The sequence below is a fragment of the Dreissena polymorpha genome, chromosome 6, assembly GCF_020536995.1.
Source record: "Dreissena polymorpha isolate Duluth1 chromosome 6, UMN_Dpol_1.0, whole genome shotgun sequence".
Lineage (NCBI taxonomy): Eukaryota > Metazoa > Mollusca > Bivalvia > Myida > Dreissenidae > Dreissena > Dreissena polymorpha.
In genome coordinates, this window is record NC_068360.1 from 45,911,837 (window position 1) to 45,935,607 (window position 23,771).

The 23,771-nt window shown below is 35.9% G+C and overlaps 1 protein-coding gene across 3 annotated transcripts in view; it reads right to left on the minus strand.

Annotated features, from left to right (window-relative positions):
- Positions 1 to 23,599, minus strand: part of LOC127835345 (zinc finger CCCH domain-containing protein 13-like) — a 59,761-nt gene extending 36,162 nt beyond the window's left edge. For 2 of the 3 annotated variants that reach the window (XM_052361724.1, XM_052361723.1), the window contains exons 1-11: positions 23,412 to 23,599; positions 17,028 to 17,119; positions 16,351 to 16,451; positions 14,277 to 14,398; positions 13,397 to 13,461; positions 10,543 to 10,614; positions 8,863 to 9,722; positions 6,127 to 6,216; positions 4,420 to 4,981; positions 3,527 to 3,730; positions 2,785 to 3,032 (exon numbers count right to left, since the gene is read on the minus strand). In XM_052361724.1, coding sequence (XP_052217684.1) covers positions 2,785 to 3,032; positions 3,527 to 3,730; positions 4,420 to 4,981; positions 6,127 to 6,216; positions 8,863 to 9,722; positions 10,543 to 10,614; positions 13,397 to 13,461; positions 14,277 to 14,398; positions 16,351 to 16,451; positions 17,028 to 17,119; positions 23,412 to 23,537 — 2,542 coding nt within the window. In that variant the 5' untranslated portion in view covers positions 23,538 to 23,599. The remainder of the gene's footprint in view (positions 1 to 2,784; positions 3,033 to 3,526; positions 3,731 to 4,419; positions 4,982 to 6,126; positions 6,217 to 8,862; positions 9,723 to 10,542; positions 10,615 to 13,396; positions 13,462 to 14,276; positions 14,399 to 16,350; positions 16,452 to 17,027; positions 17,120 to 23,411) is intronic. The other variant, XM_052361725.1, reaches the window with a different exon arrangement.
- Between the last annotated feature and the right edge of the window lie 172 nt (positions 23,600 to 23,771).

Below are 23,771 nucleotides of genomic sequence, written 5' to 3' on the forward strand. Positions count from 1 at the left end.
TTCTAATTTTAGTATCCATGACATGACATTACCAATGCAATCTAAAGATAAGTCTTCATGTAAACTTCTTTCAAATGCAATTGGAAGGCAATAATTCCATTCAAACTAAAATTAAGTGAAAAAAATAATATTTTTGTGTTAACAGTGACCTTGACGACCCGCCCTTAATACAATCCCAAGCTGGGTCCCCATTCAAGTTCATTCCAAAACCCCATCAAAACTGGTTGATGCAAACTCAAGCAATTGACAGAAAACAACCAATAAGAGAGCACACAACATTCATACAGAAAATTTGTGAGAAAAAAAAGGCCATAATAAAAAAAAACTCCATGCAAAGTAAAAAAAGCTTTATGCACTTTTGCTGGTTATCAAACTTGAAGGAAATTATATGCCAACAAACATAACCACCAAGTTTCATGATGAGTCCAGAGGTTTTTCAGCACTGTCTGTGCCTCCGGAAAACGGAGGCACTCCCAATGCAAACGGACCTGATCCCAAACCAAAATTACCGTACATTCGCGGCCATAAGTCTACCTCGGCCATAAGTCGAGGGGTATAATGTGGCTAGAAAAACTTGGTTTTTTGCCTTGACTCTGCCATAAGTCGGGGGGTAAATTTCCTCAATGTCTCAGACATGTTTTAGTGACGTTTTAGTCATGGTTCTGAGGGCTTTTGCACTGGCAGTTGACATTTTTTGGGATATTAATAATAAGAATATATTTAAAACAAAACATTCAACGTTTTAATTATTTATTATCACGAAAAATATATTTTATTGTTCAAAATCATAATAACATATCATTGATTATTTCGAACTTAATATATATTTCACAAATCAAAATTAGTTTCCCATTTAACGTAATAACTTTCAGCGTTTATATTATGAGCAGATATTTTTGTATTCAAATGTTAGTGCTATTGATGTGAAAATTCGTTAAAATCTTGAACGCAGAAATTCATTATATGGTCAAAATAATTGTAACTTGCTCTCAAATAATCAAAAACGCTTTCGCCATTATGCATGAAACACGTGAATTTACCAACACTCGCATCGCTCGCTATTCGACTGTTATATACATATTCGTAAATCGCAAGATACCCGAGGAATATTTTCTGCATTCTGGAAAAACGTCTTATCTAATAATACTAAGCAGCTAATTGAAAGTAATTGTGTATTTAATATGTCCAATTACACTTTTTAATAATCCAGGGTGAGTGCGTAATATTATTATAATCAAACAATGAATGAAATCTTCACTCAGATAAGATCTATTTATTTACGAAAACGATTATGCATAAATTGTGGGACAGTTGTGAATAAATCAACGAAACCACACCTTCATCCAATCAAAAAATATACCATGTGAAGTTGAACAATAGCGATTGGTTAAAGGCGTATCCAACGATAGAGTAATTATTTTTGATTGGTCCGAAGTAGTTTGTAGCAGAACCGTTTTGCATATCATTAACGGATAACTATTTTAGGCGTGACGCAATAAAGACAAATGATCAAAAGGATGCCAACACTACACTTTACACTTTGATCTTAGTCAAAAGGCCGAGAAGCGATAATTGGTGGCATAAAGACACCTGCACCTGTTGACAGTTTGTATTTACACGGATTAACTTTAAATGGGTACAAGTGTCAGCAGTCCATTTTCTATTGTTCTTAGCAGACAACGGACGATGTATCAATAGACAAATTGCTATGTATAAATTTCGCCACTTTACCGTACGTCACAAATGTTTAATATTTTTGAAGTTATTTTTACATGTTTTTATTTGGACTTATTACGAAGATTAATGAATTAAAAACCAATGTAAACATGCAGTATTTTGTTATCGGCGGACATTTAAGTAAAAGACAAGTCGGCCTTACCGTAAACAGTCATCATTCCTCCGCTTCGGAGATTTATTACTTAAAAAAAAACGGCACAGACATGTTTTTTTATATTTTTATTTAGTGCCTCATCCATAAGTCGAGTTGACTTTTAAAGTCAATTTTGGGAGCGTTTTTAGGTCGACTTATGGCCGCAAATTTACGGTATAACAAAAATTCCCAATTTCCAAAAAAAAATATTTTTTTTAAATAATTTGATTTTTTATATTTATTTTTAGAAAGAAGTGTTTTATGACTTATGATTATTATTATAGATTATTAATGTTCCAACTCGTCCAGCTGATGTGTATCATACCAATAAACACTGCTGTGGTTGAGCGAGGATTCAGCACCATGAACCTGCTGTGCTGCTCATTTCACAGCACATTCACACAAACCAAACTGACTCATCTGATGCTTACCTGCATTAAAAATCAAAATAACAAATAAAAACAAATTATGTGTTTAACCTCTGACTTATTTAAGCATGATAAATTCATAATGTTTTCCCAAAAAGGGCTGTTTCATCAAAGCAAACACTCCCAAAATGGACAATTTTGTCGATAAAAAATTCCCAATTTGGTCAGACTCCTATTCCCAAAATAGGCAGAAAAACCCCTGGAGTCGATGTTAACGTCAACACTTTAAGAGCAGACAACGTGAATTTTGCTATTATTTTACATTCCAGGGGCCATAATTCAAAAGTTCTTAATGTGATCTGGCTGGTTATCAAACTTGGCAAAGTTCCTATGCTCATAAACAGCAAAACAAAGTTTCATGACGTTAGTTAAGAGTAATTGAGAGGTCAGTGTTCACTGGACGCAACCAAATCACTTGCCAATCAGAAATGTTTCCATAATATGCCTGGTTTTTTTAAACCCAAGCATAGTGCATTGGTAACCTACCACCATATCTGCCATCCCCCCTATTCTGTTGCCCATATCGATCATATGGCCCCTCCATGGGTTCAACTCGCCGGTCCACAGGAATATCCCTATCTGGGCGACCGTACGGGACTGGGCCCCTATCAACAGGGTCCGGGAATCTGTCCCCTGGCTCAGGGCGCCCAAACCGAGCAGATCGGTCATCGTAGTTGACAGGGGCAGGCGGGGGTGGGGGCGGAGGATAACGGGGGTCGTCATATCGATCCCTCCTGGAAAACAAAACAATTCATTACGTGTATAACATAGTCATGTTTTAAATTTGAGTGTGTGTATATTTTTCAAAATAATTGTAATTTACTTGGACTTTTACAATTGTAATTATATGCCTGAAAAGGTTCTAGGACTGTGAATAAATTCTATTAAAATCTGTATAAAAACTGGCCAGAAACCTAGAATTACTCAGTGATTCATTTCACAGAAACATAACAACAATTACTCAGATTAATAAGAACTGAAATCATGTTCAATTTATATTTTAATTACTTAAAACTACACATCTGTCAAAATGACACTGCAAGAAACCTCCAAGGGGCGGTTCTGGATCGTTCACATTTTTTTTTAACAGACACGCCCACACTGTGTGGCACACACAGATCCATCAACAGGGTTTACGCTGAATGTCAATGTACCATTTGTCTAATGGCAGGGAAAAAAAGAACGTACGCTATACAGATGATCAAATTTGCTTGTTTGAAACACTGACCTGGGTTCATCCCTGTATCTATCATCAGGAAACCTGTCCCTTCTATCAGGCAGAACGTCCACAGGGGGTGGGAGATCGCGCTCATAATCCCGGTCTACAATAGGGGGGCGATCTCTGATATCCCGGTCTACGATAGGGGGGCGATCCCTGACATCAATGGGATCTAATGGCTCTTCTCTGAACTCATGGATACCCCTGAGATCCCTGTTTGAAGCAGCAATGAATGTCTGATCATAAAAGCCTAATGCTGGAAAAACTGGGCTTAATGCATGTGCATAGTGTCTGCTGCGCGGACTGCACGGGCTAATCTGGGACAGCACTTTTTGCTTTGATGTTTTTCGTGAAAAATAATTCTCATGAAAAACAAAAATCCAGTTGAGGTAGAAAGTGCCGGCCCTGATAAGCCTGTGCAGATTGCACAGGCTAATCTGGGATGACACTTTATGCAAAATCACAAAACCCAGCTTTCCCGGAACTAGGTCCATTAAACCAAGGCTTAGACAGTATTGAAAGCTATAGTCCCCTACCAATGAAAACTCCCTATCTAATACAGATTGTACATGAACTTCATATTGCCTGTTAACTTTACCCATTTTATCCATTTGTCACAGCAGGTAAAGAATATTAATAAAGTGTTGTTTTTTATCTCTGGTGGAATCATATCAAGTTAAATAAATAACAAATAGTGTTTTTTTTGGTTACAAATACCCTCAGATTTAGCAGTTGGTTTACAGGATAAAACCTAACAGAAAATTATCTAATGATCCCATAGAAAAAAAAACACCACTGCAAGAGGTAAATCAATTATGATTGGATAGTTTAAAAAAAAATGTTTTAGTGTTTTTAAACAACCATTATAAATATAAGCAGTTATTTGCAATGTAACCTTTTACCTGTCTCTTGCATCTGTCCTAATTGGGTCCCTAAGCGGCTCCCTCAATGGTTCCCGAAGCACTTCCCGTAATGGCTCCCTGAGGGGGTCCCTGTCTCTAGTTTCCCTATCACGAGGATCTGGCCTTGCATCCCTTATTGATCTTGAATCTTTGTCCCTCATATCCCTAAGGGGCATCCTCGACTCAAGCCTGGACTCCCTGGTATCCAAAGCACGATCTCTTGAATCAAGCCTGGAGTCCTTCATATCGGTCCTAGAATCTCTCGGCTCAATTCTAGGCTCTCTTATATCCAGTCTAGATTCCCTGGGGTTCGGTCTGGAGTCCCTCTGATCGAGCCTGGAATCCCTAGGGTCCCCTCTTAAATCTCTTCCATCCCCTCTCAGCTCCCTAGAATCCCCTCTGGGCTCCCTTAGGTCGGGCCTTGAGTCCCGCAGCTCCCTGGACTCGTTCCTGGCACCCCGTGACTCCCCCCTGAAGTCACGGGCTTCCCCTCTCAAGTCCCCTCTGTTGGACTCTCGACTGTCTGTGTTATCCCTGTCTCTAACGTCCAGATCTCTGTCAGCTGTGTACAGAGACTCTTTTTTAGAATAAAATGCTTGCATGCAAGAAAATCTTTATTGAGATATAAAGTAGTTCCAGGTAAACATTAATAAGAATATTTCAAGTACAAAAATTGCACAATTCTGCTTAATTGCAGGATAGCCACCCAACCAAATAAACATGAACATGTCAGTTGTCTCAATGTATCACTTATACTTGAAACAGTGCTATGGAGAAGTTTAATGTTTACCTCAAAACAATTTAAAAGTAAAAAAAGGTGGAATAATTTTCCTCATTTGCATGTCAGAGTTATGGAATTTGGTAAGTGACCACACACAATGACATCAACCGCAAGTATGAAGTTTCCATGGAATACCTGGAGTAGATCCAGTACTATGGAGAAGTTGCAAGTTTACCTTAACAAAAGTACAAACAGACAAGAGTCATGGAACTTGGTGAGTGACCTCAAAAAATGACAATTTTCAGGATTTCAGCTAGAAAGATTCACACAATGATGGACTACACAAAACATCTTCATCTGTTGTAAAGACACTTTTGTTAACACCATTCTAAGCCACATATAACATAAAAACCTTATTGCTTTTAAATTATTTAGCATTTAATGATTCATACACCCATCTTCTAAAGTAACTCACTTTTAAAATAACAAAGCATGTATTAACAAGCAAATTCATTGAATTGATATCCCCCGCCAATATATTCTGGACAAAAAAGTGTTATATTTGATACTCAAAAAGCATTTTTTCAAGATACAAAGGGCCATAACTCCATTATTAACAGATGGTGTACAATGCCATTTGGCGTGCATCATCATCTTATCAATATATATACTCAACCAAGTTTCAATGAAATCCGCCAAAGCACTTCCAAGATATGGCTCTGGACACAAAAGTGCCGGCCGGACGGACATAAAGACGGACGGAAGGACCGACGGACAATGCCAAAACAATACCCCTCTGCCTATAGCGGGGGATAATAATTATTTATTAATGAACAAATATCACACACTGTTAAATAGAAACTGTACTTTAAAGAGTCCAGCTTAACAGGAAAACTGTACTGTTGACAAATGGTGAAACTTCCTATATTGGACAAGCAGAAGTGAATTTCTAAAATCAGCCAAAAATACAACATAAAGATGTCTACCTCTAGGCGCTGGGTCCGGTGATCTCGCCCTTCTAGGAGGAATGGGAGACCTTGACATCTTACGACCCATGGGTGATCTGCCCCTTGGTTCTAAAAATATCCAGCATATATTGGTGCAATGCATGCAGCAGCTATATGGAGATAATACAAACCATTGCAAACTGATTTGATTGAAACTTGGCGTGATTAACAAGAGGGCACAGATGGCCATATATCGCTCACTTGTGTAATGGGGTGTGGCCAGTTTTCAACCTTGGTGCATTATTTGAACAATCTTTGTAGAGGACATAATCTGATGTCACATACTTATTATTAGTAAGACCTGTGTCTGCACTTTGAAGCCACAAAGCAGCTATTATTGGAAATTTTTTCAGTCCAGGGCCCCTAACATTGCCAAAAATCAATGGAATGGAACGAAACTCACACTTCATCTGTAGGTCATGTAGGTAGACTCACATACCAAAAACCAGCACAATATCTGTAACCGTTGTGTAAATACTACCGGTAAACGGTTATTATAGAGAAAATTTGCAAGGCCCTAACTTTGCAAAAATTAATGAACAAGAACGAAACTCACACTTCATTTGTCAGCTCAATATCTGAAGAAAGTTATAATTGAGAAAACCATTAAGTCCGAGGCCAATAATTTTGCCAAAAATCAATGAACCGGAACAAAACTCACACATCAACTGTAGGTCATGTAGGAAGACTCAAATATTAAAAAGTTCAATATCTGAAAGCATTGTGTTACAAGAGTGCCAAGATGGCCCTAGTTCGTTCACCTGAGAGGAGTCGGTTCATTCAATCTTTACCAAACGTCAAACCTGACCTAGATATTATCCAGACAAACATCCTGGTCAAGTTTCATCATTATTGAACCAAAACTATGGCATATGGAGTGATTTTGTTTTTGTAAGATTTGACCTGGTGACCTATATTTTGAGTTGACCCCCCTTACCAAACATCAAACTTTGCTTACAAATATAAATATTATGACCAAGATTCATAAAATCTGAAACAAAATTTTGACCTCTAGAGTGTTTACAAGGATTTTGTATAATATAATGAAAATATGGACAATCTAAAGGCAATAATTATGGCATTAATTATGTGATATATAGTAAACCAATCTTTTCACCAAGTTTCATGATGATTGGGCAAAAAAAGGGGACTTCTAGAGTGTTCACAAGCTTTTTTTACAATATAAATATGATAAAAAAAAGTATTTACATGGTTTCTCTAAAGCCAAATAAGAATAACTGCCCCCCCGGCGGCCATATTATTCAACTGACTGGAACTATTTTCGAACTCAACTCTCATATCAAGGAAACAAATGTTCTGACCAAAATTCATATGAAAATATGGCCAAAAATGTGACTTCTAGAGTGTTCACATCTTTTCACTATATACATATAGAGAAAAATGCCCCGCCCACTGGCGGCCATGTTTTGTCACCGATCTGGACCATTTTCGGACTCGTCCGAGATATCAATAAAACCAATGTTTTGACCAACTTTCATGATGATTGGGCAAAAATTGTGACTTCTAGAGTGTTAACAAGGTTTCTCTATAGCCAAATAAGGAAAACTGCCCCGCCCACTGGCGGCCATGTTTTTCAACCGACCGGAACCACTTTTGAACTCAACCAACATATCATTAAGACAAACATTTTGACAAAGTAACATGAAGATTGGGCATGAAATGTGACTTCTACAGTGTCTACAAGTTTTCTCCTTTTTTTGACCTAGTTTTTGACCCGGCACAACCCAGTTTCGAACTCAACCGAGATTTCATTGGGGCAAAACTTCTGACCAAGTTTCATGAAGATCGGACAATTAATGTGGCCTCTAGAGTGTTTAGAGCAGGTGAGCTAAAAAAAACTTCAGAAAACGGAATGCCAGATTGACAGACAGACGAAAAGACTGAAGGACTTCTATATGCCACCTTAATGGGTGCATAAAAAAGCTTTTTTTGTTTCAAAGAATTTTTTAATTATTATTATACTATTTTAGTCAATAAAAAACATTTCACCTACACAACCCTAGAGAGGGTCAATATTGACCCAAGGGGTATGATTTAAACAAACTAAGTAGAGGACCACTATATGATCTTACATGGCAAATATTTTATTAATGTTTGTACACGACAACTTTCACACACCAAATAACAAAGCTGTAGGCTGAGTGACATACGCATTCCCCGGACCAGAATGATATGTACAACTTTCAAAGATGGCCACCCGTGCATCATGCCTGTAAAGTGTTATTAAAATCTGTCGAGTGGTTTAGGAGATGTTTTGAATAAAATATTTACAACTCTGAACAACGCACAAAAGGCAGTCAGTCCCACAAGCTCACCATGTACATCGCACATGTGAGCTAGTAAAACACACAACAGCATTTAAATAGAAACCTCCCATTCATAAAATACCAGAGATTTCTAACCAGTACACAAAATTGCTTTTGTAATGCTACTGTTTTTTTTTATACAATCAACAGAAAAGGTGTTTTAATTTTCCAATTAAACTTTTTTTTTTACAATTGTTCATCCACTGAACTTCTTTTCCGACAGAGCTCTGAAAAATTAAATTGTCTTTTATGTAACGACCCATACATAAAATCGCTACATTTTTGTTAAGGAAGAAAGTACGACAATTTGGCATAATAATAAGGCTATTTCTTAAAAGAAACTTCTTATCATGGCTCTTAAATTAGCAAAACAAATTCCTGAGCTTACCTAATTCCTTGCGGTCATGTGATCGATCCAGACTCCTTTTTTCCAAGGACTTCTTAGGGACTGGCGACATAGACCTATCTCTTGCCTTCATTTTATCCTTCTTCTTTTTTGATATAACAACCTCCTCTCTAAGAGGAGACGGAGCTCTATCTTTCTTCTTGTCCTTGTTCTTTTTGTCTTTCTTCTTCTTTTTCACGGGTGAGTTTGACCTGAAGTCTGACAATGGACTCAGCTCCCTGTCACGGCTCTCATAACCTCTTGACCTTTCCAGCGAGGTGTCTTTCGACTTATCAAGAGTTTCAGCATCCTTCTTTTTTTTCTTTTTCTCCGCTTTCCTGGCCTTTTTACCATCCGGAGAAAATGACAACGACTTTTCAAAACTGGGTGACCTTGACTTTGTCTGTTTTCGTGACCCTCGGACCTTTTCAATTTTGGATTCCCTCTCAAACTCTGGTGATGCTCTTCTCTCAGCTTTTTTCTTTTTTACAGGAGACACTAAGCTCATGGCCTTAATTTTTTCACCCCTGCGCCCTTCCCCGCTGGACAATGACCGTGACCTGGTTGACCTAATTCTTGGTGGCAAGGGAGGCACTATGATACCCAGAGGAGGCGACCTTGACGGCATGGTCAGCTTCATTTTTGGTGGTTGTGGAGTGACGTCTGGTTCATCATCAGAGTGAAATCCCTGAATGGCGTTACTCACTAGGGGCTTTTTATTCTTGAATTTCAAAGGGCTCAGAAGTTTGCGTCCTTTTTGTTCTGGTTCCGAGGATCGGTCGAGGCTTGACAGGGAATCGGCCCGACTGTGCTTCTTCTTTGACTTCTTCTTGTGCTTTTTCTGATGGTCATCGCTATCAATACTGGTAAGAGGAAAGAGTACTAAGTGTGTAACATAGACTCAAAGCTTGTTTATAAGCAAGTGTGTTTTTAACTGACTTCACTTTCACTACTCTAACTTGAATATTAATAGCTCAGATGCATACAACTTTAGGGCTTGACATGTAGGCACTATAAGCAGACTTCCTTCATGATGGTTATAAATGATTTTTAATATAAATCTTCTGAGCAAATATCACTATAGATATTGTAAAATTACTGAAAACTTTCATAGTATATGAAAAGTTACATTTTACAGACAAGACAAGTAACATTGGTTTAGTAAAATATTTGGACACAAGTCTGATTGAACAGTTGCATTAAAAATTGTATGTCAAGCGCTGAACTTCATCAAGTTTTAAAGGCTTTAAGTAATTTTAGGAGATATCACTTCATCTAAATTAAATATGAGTGCTGACAAAAATTCAACCTTCTTCTAGAAATCTTCATATTAAATTTAAAAAAAAAATGCATCAAATCAAGCTATGAACTTTTTTAAGTCTGATGGAAGTCCCTTGTGAAAAACTTCTTTAATGACTAAATCAGTTTCTTTTAATGTCAGAATAACATGGAGACATTTTTTCACTGAATATAATAAAATAATTATAACGTCCATATTGTTCTCCAAAAAAATTTAATAAGGAAACAAAACACTGATATTGAAATGTTTGTGTTGATTTCCTGATTTAAAAAAAACAACACTCAAATCACCTTCTGTATTAAAAATGCAGTAGAATGATTTTTACTAAACAAAGCAATTGTTCTCAAACAAGTTTATTCATGTAAAAATGAGGTTTCATTTACCCTGGGCCAGGGCTGGGAAGCTTCAGTTTTGTTGTGGACTTTGAATCTTGCTTCCTTTTCTTCTTTTTCTTCCTAGAATGGTAAATATTCAAAGTAAAATGACAACAAATGCTAGCATAGTGAACAATTAAGAATTCAAATATGGCAATGTGCTACATGAAAAGAGAATTTTGAAAGCTATACAATATATTCATTTAGAGTCTTAAAGCTATTCTAAACTTAATTCAGTTTCTGGGAAAACATGGATTAATGCATGGGCGTAAAGTAACATCTCAGATTAGCCTAAGCATTTCACACAAGCAAATCAAGAAAGATACTTTCTGCCTAGACTGGATTTTCATTGAAAAGTGACTTCCTTTAAACGAAGAAAATTACATAAAATCTGGGATGATACTTTATATTTAGCCTAGTTTTCCTACGCACAGGCTCATACATGTATGTATTGTTATTCTGCTAAATCCAAGTTTTTTTCAATAGTTAACTACATTTTATAAATAATTTTAATACTTTTAAGCAAGTTTGGTAAGAGTTCCATTAATGTTTATACTGTGTTAAACTGCTTTAACCAGATCTAAGGGACATTCGTGCAAAGGTGTGTGTGTGTGGGGGGGGGGGGGGGGGGTATTATATAACTATGTGTGTGTGGGGGAGGGTATTATATAACTATGTGTGTGTGGGGGGGAGGGGGTATTATATAACTATGTGTGTGTGTGGGGGGGGTATTATATAATTATGTGTGTGGGGGGGTATTATATAACTATGTGTGTGTGGGGGGGTATTATATAACTATGATATGCACCTGTGAGGTTTTATAGGAAATATTGCCCCCAAAGGAGATGGATTTGAACAATGGCCCAAGGCGGAGTTTTTTTTAACGTAGTATAAACTATAACATAAAAGATGCCTATGTTATTTTTTGCATGATATTCAACAAACCTATGGTTATTTAAACAACACAATAGTAGTATTTGCAGATTTTATTGACAAAATCAAGCACTTAACAAAATTCATTTGTGTTCATATATTTTACTAAGCGCTGAGCAATTATGCCCTGATATGGATTTTTCATTTTTCGGTAAACCTGAGTTTCTAGCATATAATATATACATAGGGCACATTTAGAATTATAGCCAGATCTGGATATATACCGTACATTCGCGGCCATAAGTCTACCTCGGCCATAAGTCGAGGGGCATAATGTGGCTAGAAAAACTTGTTTTTTGCCTTGACTCTGCCATAAGTCGGGGGTAAATTTCCTCAATATCTAGGACATGTTTAAGTGATGTTTTAGTCATGGTTCTGAGGGCTTTTGTACTGGCAGTTGACATTTTTTGGGATATAAATAATAAGAATATATTTAAAACGAAACATTCAACGTTTCAATTATTTATTATCACGAAAAATATATTTTATTGTTCAAAATCATAATAACATATCATTGATTATTTTGAATTTAATATATATTTCACATTCAAATCAAAATTAGTATCCCATGTAACGTTATAACTTTCAGCGTTTTCATTATGAGCAGATATTTTTGTATTCAAATGTTAGTGCTATTGATGTGAAAATTCAGTTAAATCTTGAATGCAGAAATTCATTATATGGTCAAAATAATTGTAACTTGCTCTCAAATAATCAACAACGCTTTCGCCAATATGCGTGAAACACATGAATTTACCAACACTCGCATCGCTCGCTTTTCGACTGTTATATACATATTCATAAATCACAAGATACCCGAGGAATATTTTCTGCATTCTGGAAAAACGTCTTATCTAATAATACTTAGCAGATAATTGAAAGTCATTGTGTATTTAATATGTCCAATTACACTTTTTAATAATCCAGGGTGAGTGCGTAATATTATTATAATCAAACAATGAATGAAATCTTCACTCAGATAAGATCTATTTATTTATGTAACGATTATGCATTAATTGTGGGACAGTTGTGAATAAATCAACGAAACCACACCTTCATCCAATCAAAAAATATACCATGTGAAGTTGAACAATAGCGATTGGTTAAAGGCGTATCCAACGATAGAGTAATTTTTTATTGGTCCGAAGTAGTTTGTAGCAGAACTGTTGTGCATGTCATTAAGGGATAACTATTTTAGGCGTGACGCAATAAAGACAAATGATCGAAAGGATGCCAACACTACACTTTACACTTTGATCTTAGTCAAAATTTAAGGCCGAGAAGCGATAATTGGTGGCATAAAGACACCTGCACCTGTTGACAGTTTGTATTTACACGGATTAACTTTAAATGGGTACAAGTGTCAGCAGTCGATTTTCTATTGTTCTTAGCAGACAACGGACGATGTATCAATAGACAAATTGCTATGTACAATTTTCGCCACTTTACCGTATGTCACAAATCTTTAATATTTTCGAAGTTATTTTTACATGTTTTTAATTGGACTTATTACGAAGATTAATGAATTAAAAACCAATGTAAACAGGAGTATTTTGTTATCGGCGGACATTTAAGTAAAAGACGAGTCGGCCTTACCATAAACAGTCATCATTCCTTCGCTTCGGAGATTTATTACTTTAAAAAAAAAAGGGCATAGAAATATGTTTTTTTAATTTTTTTATTTAGTACTTCATCCCTAAGTCGAGTTGACTTTTAAAGTCAATTTTGGGAGCGTTTTTAGGTCGACTTATGGTTGCAAATTTACGGTATTATTCCAACATCATGACATATTCAAACTATGCAGGGATGGGTAGATTGGATTTTAAAATGGGTGAAGTGATGTGTAATAATATAACATAAAAAAGATAATAATTATTATTTCTATCTTGCATAGATTAAAAAATAAATAGATAACGTCTATATTTCTTACGATTGCTTCCTGGTTTTACTGCGACTGCGGCTATCTCCAGAACTGTCAGACTCAGAGCTGCTGACCTAAAATCCAAAAAAGAAAACTGACATTGAAACAAAAATACATTTACGCCCCACAACTATTACTGGCCACCAGGTCTACTAATCTCAGAACTATTTATGGCCCGAATTCCTATTAAGTGGCCAGCCAACTACAAAATGAACTTTTTCTGACAAAGAGGGTCTTTCTAGAATTACTGAGGGCAGGCAGCCATTCAAGTTACTGCATGTACAATATCCTGGCCTCTTTTGCTTGTTTTCAGGAAGTCAAAAGCTCTTTTCAACATTCAATTTCAGTCATATTCAGTCACAAGACCTTTGATAAAAAACAGCCATTGCTTTCAACAGAATCAAGCTGAAATATAGCTTATTGAGCTCTCACTCTTACTATAATGATAAATGTATATATCATAAGAGTGCCACAGTGGCCTTGGGTCGCACACCTGAGTTTAACAAGTACTGCTGCTGTTGTGGCGCTTAAATACACACATAAATAAAAAGTCAAAAGTAGTGAAAACTTTAAGAAAGGGTAAGTGGACTCCAAAATACTTAAACAAAAGTTACTTTAACAAAAGAGCTCCCAGTGTTTTCCCCACCATTTTTGGCATTGGGCCGGGCCCATTGGATAAGGAAATATCATAAGTATTTTTATTTTATTTACTACGGTTCAACCATATAGCTGGGTTGGAAAATAGTGTTGTATTTCACTTTTTCTTTTTGGAAACCTTTAATTTGGAATTCAATGCAGTAAAAAATCTGTAATTTTTGACATAAATGGTCAAATACCAGCCCCAAATTTGACCAAAAAAACACTTGTAAGGCAAAAGAACCTTTTGTACCTTCTGGAGCCTGGACTCAATGCGGAAATTCTCCCGTAAGTCTTTATCATCGTCCTCCAGCTGACTCAGCTGCCTCTTCAACGCCTGACGTTCACGCTCCAGCTCTAGCTTCTCCTCGTAGTCTGAACAACAACAACAACAACACAGGCCAGGGTCACATAGATTATAAGAGGTATAAAATCCTAGTCTGAACAACAACAACAACATAGGCCAGGGTCACATAGATTATAACAGGTGTAAAATCATAGTCTGAACAAGAACAACAACACAGGCCAGGGTCACATAGATTCTAAGAGGTGTAAAATCCTAGTCTGAACAAGAACAACAGCACAGGCCAGGGTCACATAGATTCTAAGAGGTGAAAAATCCTAGTCTGAACAACAACAACACAGGCCAGGGTCACATAGATTCTAAGAGGTGTAAAGTCCTAGTCTGAACAACAACACAGGCCAGGGTCACATAGATTCTAAGGTGTAAAATCCTAGTCTGAACAACAACAACAACACAGGCCAGGGTCACATAGATTATAAGAGGTGTGAAGTCCTAGTCTGAACGACAACACAGGCCAGGGTCACATAGATTATAAGAGGTGTAAAGTCCTAGTCTGAACAACAACAGCAACAACATGAGCCAGGGTCACATAGATTATAAGAGGTGTAAAATCCTAGTCTGAACAACAACAGCACAGGCCAGGGCCACATAGATTCTAAGAGGTGTAAAATCCTAGTCTTAACAACAACACAGGCCAGGGTCACATAGATTCTAAGAGGTGTAAAATCCTAGTCTGAACAACAACAACAACACAGGCCAGGGTCACATAGATTATAAGAGGTGTGAAGTCCTAGTCTGAACAACAACACAGGCCAGGGTCACATAGATTATAAGAGGTGTAAAGTCCTAGTCTGAACAACAACAGCAACAACATGAGCCAGGGTCACATAGAATATAAGAGGTGTAAAATCCTAGTCTGAACAACAACAGCACAGGCCAGGGTCACATAGATTATAAGAGGTGTGAAGTCCTAGTCTGAAAAACAACACAGGCCAGGGTCACATAGATTATAAGAGGTGTAAAATCCTAGTCTGAACAACAACAACACAGGCCAGGGTCACATAGATTCTAAGAGGTGTGAAGTCCTAGTCTAAACAACAACACAGGCCAGGGTCACATAGATTATAAGAGGTGTAAAATCCTAGTCTGAACAACAACAACACAGGCCAGGGTCACATAGATTATAAGAGGTGTGAAGTCCTAGTCTGAACAACAACACAGGCCAAGGTCACATAGATTATAAGAGGTGTTAAGTTCTAGTCTGAACAACAACACAGACCAAGGTCACATAGATTCTAAGAGGTGTGAAGTCCTAGTCTGAACAACAACACAGGCCAGGGTCACATAGATTCTAAGAGGTGTAAAATCCTAGTCTGAACAACAACAACAACACAGTCCAGGGTCACATAGATTATAAGAGGTGTAAAGTCCTAGTCTGAACAACAACACAGGCCAAGGTCACATAGATTATAAGAGGTGTAAAGTCCTAGTCTGAACAACAACACAGGCCAGGGTCACATAGAATCTAAGATGTGTGAAGTCCTAGTCTGAACAACAACAACACAGGCCAGGGTCACATAGATCATAAGAGGTGTAAAGTCCTAGTCTGAACAACAACAACACATGCCAGGGTCACATAGATTCTAAGAGGTGTGAAGTCCTGGTCTGAACAACAACACAGGCCAAGGTCACATAGATTATAAGATGTGTAAAGTCCTAGTCTGAACAACAACAACACAGGCCAAGGTCACATAGATTATAAGATGTGTAAAGTCCTAGTCTGAACAACAACAGCACAGGCCAGAGTCACATAGATTCTAAGAGGTGTGAAGTCCTAGTATGAAACCAACACCAGGGACATACCGTTAGTTTCTTAAACAACTTGATATAAGTTAATAATGAATTCATAGTGAATTCATGTATATTCTCTGTCTGAAAACACTGCCATAAACATATTTATAAAAAGATTCTTATACTTAAATTTTAATTTTCCTCACTAAAAATACAGCAGATTTTCAGTTACCTTTTTCTGCAGAATCTTCAGAATCACTGGGTCTGGAATCACGCTTCTGACCTTTGTGTTTTACACGCAGACGCAGATCCTCTTGACTTTCATCTTTTCCACTTCAATATGGAAACATAATTTTAACAAAGAACAAGGTTTCTATCGGATATCGCAAACTTTGTACTAACATCAGATGAGAAGTTTGCCCATTTAAGCATAAATCCTACAATTAATATTTATACTTCCAACAAAAAGATGTAACTGCCAACCTCAATAAAATAGAAAGTCTCAGGGATAAAGTCATACAAGTTATCTGTGTTTAACTTTTTAGCTCGTGGAATATTTATCCACAATCAAATATGAAATATTTTGAAACAGAAATTTTATAGTTTCTTTTTAATTCATTCAAACATAAGATGTGAATAAGCATGCTGAAAAAGAGACATATGGATGCTGATTTAAATAATACTGTTACATGTATTCATATTGAAAAAGAGACTTATGGATGCTGATTAAAATAATATTGCAATCAGTTATATACAATTTCATACTTGTAACTTCAGGTATTTAAAAAATTTCACAGGCAGCCAGACGAATGAGAGTTTAGTGTAAACTTCTTGTATATATTTCGATATATAGAAATGTCTGACAGCAAGAAAACGATCAAGAACTAATTCTAGATTTCTGATACATACAGTTTTGATTTGGGATCATGCAGAAACTTGCATGCCTTTCCATATGAACAGGTGCCTGTGGTATCCCAGTTTCTGCACCGATGTACAACCTCCTGCATCATCAAGACACATTTGACAACTTTAAAATAATCATTAATAATTCCATTACAAGGTTTACCTTTCACATGTCAACAAAATAATTTGTTTCACAACAAAATAATTTAGGTATCTATTTCACCATATGACAATTTTCTTTGAGTATTTCCCAACAAATTATGTGCAAAATTACACTAATATCATGACAATATTATGACAATAATAATCTCCCTGAAACATCAAGATTTTTTCATAGTTTTTCATTTTTTCTTCAAACTTTTTAAATTTGTGTATTTACATATACATTAATCTTTATTAACCTCCCAGATAGATAAAAATTATATGTGTTATTTGTGCATGTACTTTTATTATAATACTTGTATTATAATGTACTGAATTTGTGTATGATTTTTTGCAATGTCTATGTATATGTATATCTATATATATATTAATCTTGAGCTACTAACACAGTCTTTTGTAAGGTATGGAGCAGGATGGCTTCAACCTGCACATACCTATGGACGAGGTTAATAAAGACTATATATATATATATATAAATAATAATAATAAATAAAAAAATTCATAGTAGTGACAAATATCACTCTCACTTTGATGTCACATACTGTTATACACAGTTTTAAAATTCCTTCTGTCAAACTGTATCATGCCATAATAAAAAGTTGTATCATCCAATTACCTTGAGTCGAGCGGTTAAGGAAACAACTAAAATAATTTCTGAATTAATTCAAACAATCCTGCAATAAACGAGGTACCTAAAAAGATTAATTTCATTCCCGTAAAATCCATGTCAAAAGTGTTTATTTACATCGTGTTCAACCACACAAAGCCGATAGTTCCATGCACACCGCAATGACATATACTACGCGCGTTGTTTACCTTGAGTCGAGAGGTCACACCCGAAAAGCGAGAGTACTCCATTGCAATAGGCATATGAGGTCAACAAAACTTCGAAAATTCGATTCACTGAACAAATTTAGAGTAACTGAAAGATTAATTTATCTTTTTTACTATCTTCTATTTACCGTTTAACAAGTTTCCGTTTTATCGGTCGATCTTCTAATGAGCAACATTGACACAAAAAAGTGCTCAAGAATTTAAAAAAAAAACAACGTTCGCAATTTGTTCAAACAAAATTCCGGCATATATGTTACTATTAATAGACCTTTGATAAATATGGTTACTATTACTTTAATTAATTTTGCCGACTTTCTTTAACCGTGCCGTCTGAAAAGTCTGCAAAAAACCTGCAATTTTCGAATGGTCAATCAATTATCACGTAACAACTGCTGCTTAATACGCAGTTAGTGGGCACGCACTATTTAGACGGTGACATGTGTATTGGAAGAGATGAGATAAGATAAACAACGCCCGGGGTATTTCCTCGATAATAGGCCGAGTTTCAAATACTCAAAGACCTATAGATAATGTTATCTAGGTCTTTGAAATACTGAAACATTAATTTCAATTAGGAGCACAGCGGGATTTATTACCATGGAACTCGAGATGTTAACTGATTGACGGACGGGTCAAATTTTCGACGCGTCAAAATGAGGCACAGCAGAAAAAAGGGTTGCGTCAAAAATGAGTCATTTTTAATTTGCTCGCGTCAAAACGCAGGATTCTGCGTCTATTGAAATCCTTGTACATATAATAATGAGTTGACTCTTGCGCAGTGGTCTGCAATTAATGAGCAAGTTTAATGAAGAGTACCGAAAAAAATGCACGCAATAGGCATACATTTGGATTATTTCAGTTGAAGTAAGATTTATAAATGCAATTAAACTGTTTTCCCTTATTTAAGTCATGTCTATAATTAATTTCAAGCGTAGCTATGTTAGTAAAACAAAATACTCGGAGAGCATGCGTGTGACGTCATCACGAGAGCCGCGTTTTCAATATAAACAAAGTGATAGACTTTGGGTCATGCTCGACTCAAGGTAATTGGAGGATAATAATCATGTTGTTGAACAAAAGCTGTCCCAAGAAAGAATGCTCTTAACGACAAATTAAGCCAATTTAAGGCCTTTCACTAGGATTTTCGGATAAAGCACTGCGGAAGGGGGGGGGGGGGGGGGGGGGGTGATGTGTAGGGGGGGATCCCCACCTTTGTGTGTCATATCGTAAAAAGCGCATAGGGGGGGGGGATCCCCACCTTTGCAGGCTTCCAGAAAAGGCCGGACTGCCGGTCTTGTCCGCCAAAATTCTTTATGGTCCGGCGAAGTTTCTAATATCGCTGGTCCTTGTGACAGGCCAAAGAAATTATGACTAAATACTGAAAAGTCTGATACTTGCCAAAAGAACGAAAACACCCCATTAGAATCACTCTTTTCATGAATGTCGAGCCTTTTTGTCATTAAGAACACAAACGCGTCACTAGTTCTTAAGAGTGCTCTCCATTTGTTGTTTTTCGAAAACGTCAATTTCATTTGTTCGACATATTACTGTGCCATATCAAAACAATCAATATGAAGCCAAACTGTAAACTTTTAAACAGGATTATGGAAACATCACAGTTAACTTTGGAACCAAGAATGCACACAAGCAGAAACTTGTTTCAATCTGCGAGTTAAACACGATTCTTTTCAATCGTACAGTTTCTCCTGAAAGTCTTCGAAAATTAAGCATTTTGATGTAAGGCCTTCTTGTCCCCAGACTTTTTCAACCCTCAATATTGCGAATTAATCTTATAAAATAGCCTACTACATGCATCCGATCCCTATACAAATATATCTTTTCCTTTGAATCTGGCTACAATTTAAAGCTGTTTTCCATCATACACTGTAATCACTTAAACACGCAAGTGTTTTGTTTTACTTTATCAAGTGTACTTATACACAAGCTGCACATTGCAATAAATACAAGTTAAACTTTACTAATTTATTCAGTTATAAACTGACAGTTCGATCAGGTGAATTTTGTCCGGACAGGCTTACTTTTCCATCAGCCTGTCCGGTTGACAGGCACTTTTTGGGACTGCTTTGTGTGTCCAAAGACCTATAGATTACACAGATTGGAATCTCTCGTCTCCGCTATAGCGATATGCGATAATATCTATCGGCGGACGCGGGTCACGTGACATTGATTTTGGAGATGCCGGTGTACCTGTAGATTATTCCCTGTTCCAGCTGCTGTCGGCCATTTTCTTATAAAGCAACCAATTATTCTTCGTAATTAGTCGTTAATATTTGATGTCGTAGGGTATTCTGAGCATGATCTGGTTAGTTTATATTATTTTGATATTGTTATTAACAATATTAATGTGTTAATTAGTGTTTTTAGCGCTCGGTTGTCAGTTTGCAGAGCAATGAATGCCTGAAAGCGCAACGTTACGAACTTTACGTAGTGAGCAAAGTCGGTCTCCGAAAAAAGACATATTGAATATTTTTTGTGTGATAAGAAATAAGTATTTATTTTCTGTCTTGATAATTCTTTAGGTTTTGGTAGTTATTATTCTAATTAATTATTAATTTATCGGAATTTGAAAGAGAACACTGGATTCGTTCATTTTCGATAATTTTTGAAAAATTGAAAGGCCCGAAGCATTTTTCTATAAACTTCTTCATTAAGCATCACATATTGATAACGTAAGATTTTTTATGCTAGGTGAGATGTTAATCTATGTATGATTTATAAAAAGTAGACGAAAATGAGGTATTTTAAAGGATTTTGCCTTTGTACTATTTATACTGTTATTTCATTCAATCAAGTGGTTTGTATTTTGTTGAAACACTTTTCTATTTTATTTCTCATCCCATATATTTGAAGTAAGATTTTTATGCTAGGCAAGATGTTAATCTAAGTATAGATTTAAACAAACTACAAGAAAATATTCAATTTAAAGGATTTGGCCTTATACAATGTTGGTACAATTTTAAGCTCTTTTCTTCTGTTGTACAAGATAGCTGTCAAACGTGTTTTTGTTCTTTTTGATAAACTTTTTCATTTTTCATCACAAATAGATTAAGTCAGATTTTTATGCTTGGTGATATGTTAATCTTGGTATGAATTAATTAAACTGTAGGATAATGTTCATTTTAAAGGATTTTGGCCTTGTACAAAGATGGTACAATTTTAAGCTCTTTTACCCTATTATACACACATGTTGTCAAACGTGCTTTGGTTCATTGTGAAAAACTTTGTCATTATTCACCTCAAATTGAAGAAATAAGATTTTTAGATTTTTATTCTGGGTAATATGTTTATCTTGGTATGAATAAAAGAACTAGATGAAAGTACAATGTATGGGTTTAGATTCTCATTTAATATCTTATTTTATTAGTATTACCAGTTTTCCTGTCAATGTTACACATGCAAGTTAATATACAAACATATTTTAACAGATAGCTGTGAGCTTACTATTAAAACACAAAAGCTGTGAGATGACTATAAAAACCACAAATTGTCATTGTTAAAAGCGTAAGCAATAGCAGAGCACACGTTATTAGTTTCAATATTCCCATACTGATAGTCCTGATGTTAAACTTCTGGTACAGACCTATAGTCCCAGTTTATTTCAAATTACCGGTATTCAGTGACTTTAAAGCATCTCTCAGGCTGGCGGATGTTTTCTTTTCATTTTTTGCACTTTTCTCAGTTTTCTTATTTATTAGTTTTGTAATTGCAAAACCTCTTACAGTAAGAAATATATATAGTCTTGTATTCTCGTGAACAAATTGGACACACATATATATCTTTCTTATCAACACTAACACTATGTTTATCAGTACAAACAGATTCATTGTCAGTATAGTCCCCTTCAAAAAGCTCATCGAGGTCTAAATCACTATCACTCCAAGCGAAAAAATCAGGGTCTCTGTTACGCGACATGATTGCACAAATGATACAGAATTTAAAAATGTAAAATCCAAAATATGTACTAGTATGTCCAACTTATAAGATACACAATCGAGAACAGCCTTTTTTTAAACAGTTTTATACAGCATTTCATTGTGTTTATAACGTACTATTATAAACAAGTATATTAAAATCTAACACATTCACAACAAAGACTTACCTTAATTGGACATCACAATGACATATAAAGAATGAATTCGCCGGCCGCGGCCACTGATCACACAATTAAAATCAATCAACAACGCAAACTGATAATTGAAGTAAGAATCCCTTCCTTTAATTAATTCTCAAGAGTAAAGAAAAAACACACAAAGCATCTTCAGTTCGCTAATTGATCCGACGATTAACACGCGCGTGAAATGTTTTTGTTTTTTTCTTTTCGCGAAATCCTAGCCCACGATACTGAAAGCTTAATTTAATTACCAAAAGAAAAAAACTGGATTACAAACAAAACTTTAATAACCTATAACTCATGAATTAAATCTCAATAAAAAGAGAATTAAACAATTGAAAAAAATCTACACAATCAATATTGAAATAAGTCGAACTAAAACCGTTTTTGGATCGAACGATCATAGCATTTATTATACTGTAATGTTGTTTTAATCAGAGACCTAGATCTATGTGTCCACATATATCTATCCTTTTTGAAATAATAATATTTTATAAGGTTTTAACTGTCTGAAATACCAAATTATACAAGAATATTTTATCAGCAAAAGCCTTTCAAATAAACTATTCAACAGCATTCTCGCCGCGATTTGGAAGTTCTTAGCGCAATTGCTTCAATGATCGCGGCATTATGAATTCTTATTGTAGGTAAATAAAATCGAGATTTTATAAAAACATAATTACTCATGTTTCTATGAAACTTAATTTTTATGAAAATCGGATCATTTTTTACCAAGTTACAGCCGCCTTTCTACAGCGCCGTAACATTTTCGCATAACTTTTCTCGATAATCGTAGCCGTTGCTACTGACGCGTCGCTATCTTATCGCAATCGTGATACACCGGCTATCTCCGTACTACTCCGATTGATTCATGGAATAAATCGTCTGCTGATCCCAAGTGTTCTTATCAGTTTCTCGACCACGTGACCCCGCCGAGAGATAGCCCGATAAGGCGCGAAGTTTCCAATCTGTGTAATCTATAGGTCTTTGGTGTGTCATATCGTAAAAAGCGCTATCAATAATAAATTCTAATTGACTACAATTAGTCTCCCTTAAATGGCCTTAGAGAAAACAGATACAAAATACAAAAATACCGGGTTGCAATATAATGTGCACAATCATATTTTAATGTAACATTTACCTTTCGAACTGTACTTAAAAATATGTGTTTAAAAATTAAATAAAAGAATCGAAAGGTGATGATTGAAAAACGCTTTGGTTCGGATTCAACGACATGAAATTATAATAAAGAGGTTACACACATCCGAGTCGGAGTCGTTATATTTGCCGACTGGTCTCTTTATTGCATTCGGTCCTAGTCTTTCAAATACGCTAGGCTTTTTTCTGTCATCTGCATCTACCGTTACTTTTCGTTTGTTTTTACTCATCTTCCTCGATTTCCAAAAAAATGCCGGTGCGTACTGTAATTATCAAGCCGGTAAAAAGATAAGGTCACACTATACTTATTCAAATCTTAATGTAATTTGATGAAAAACTTTCATCATTAGTACGACATAAAGTCAATATTGTTCTCGTATGAAGCGCCACATCTATACTTTTCTTAAAACGCATTATGTGCTGTAATAATTTAAGAAATAACAATATTTATATGTTACACGTAA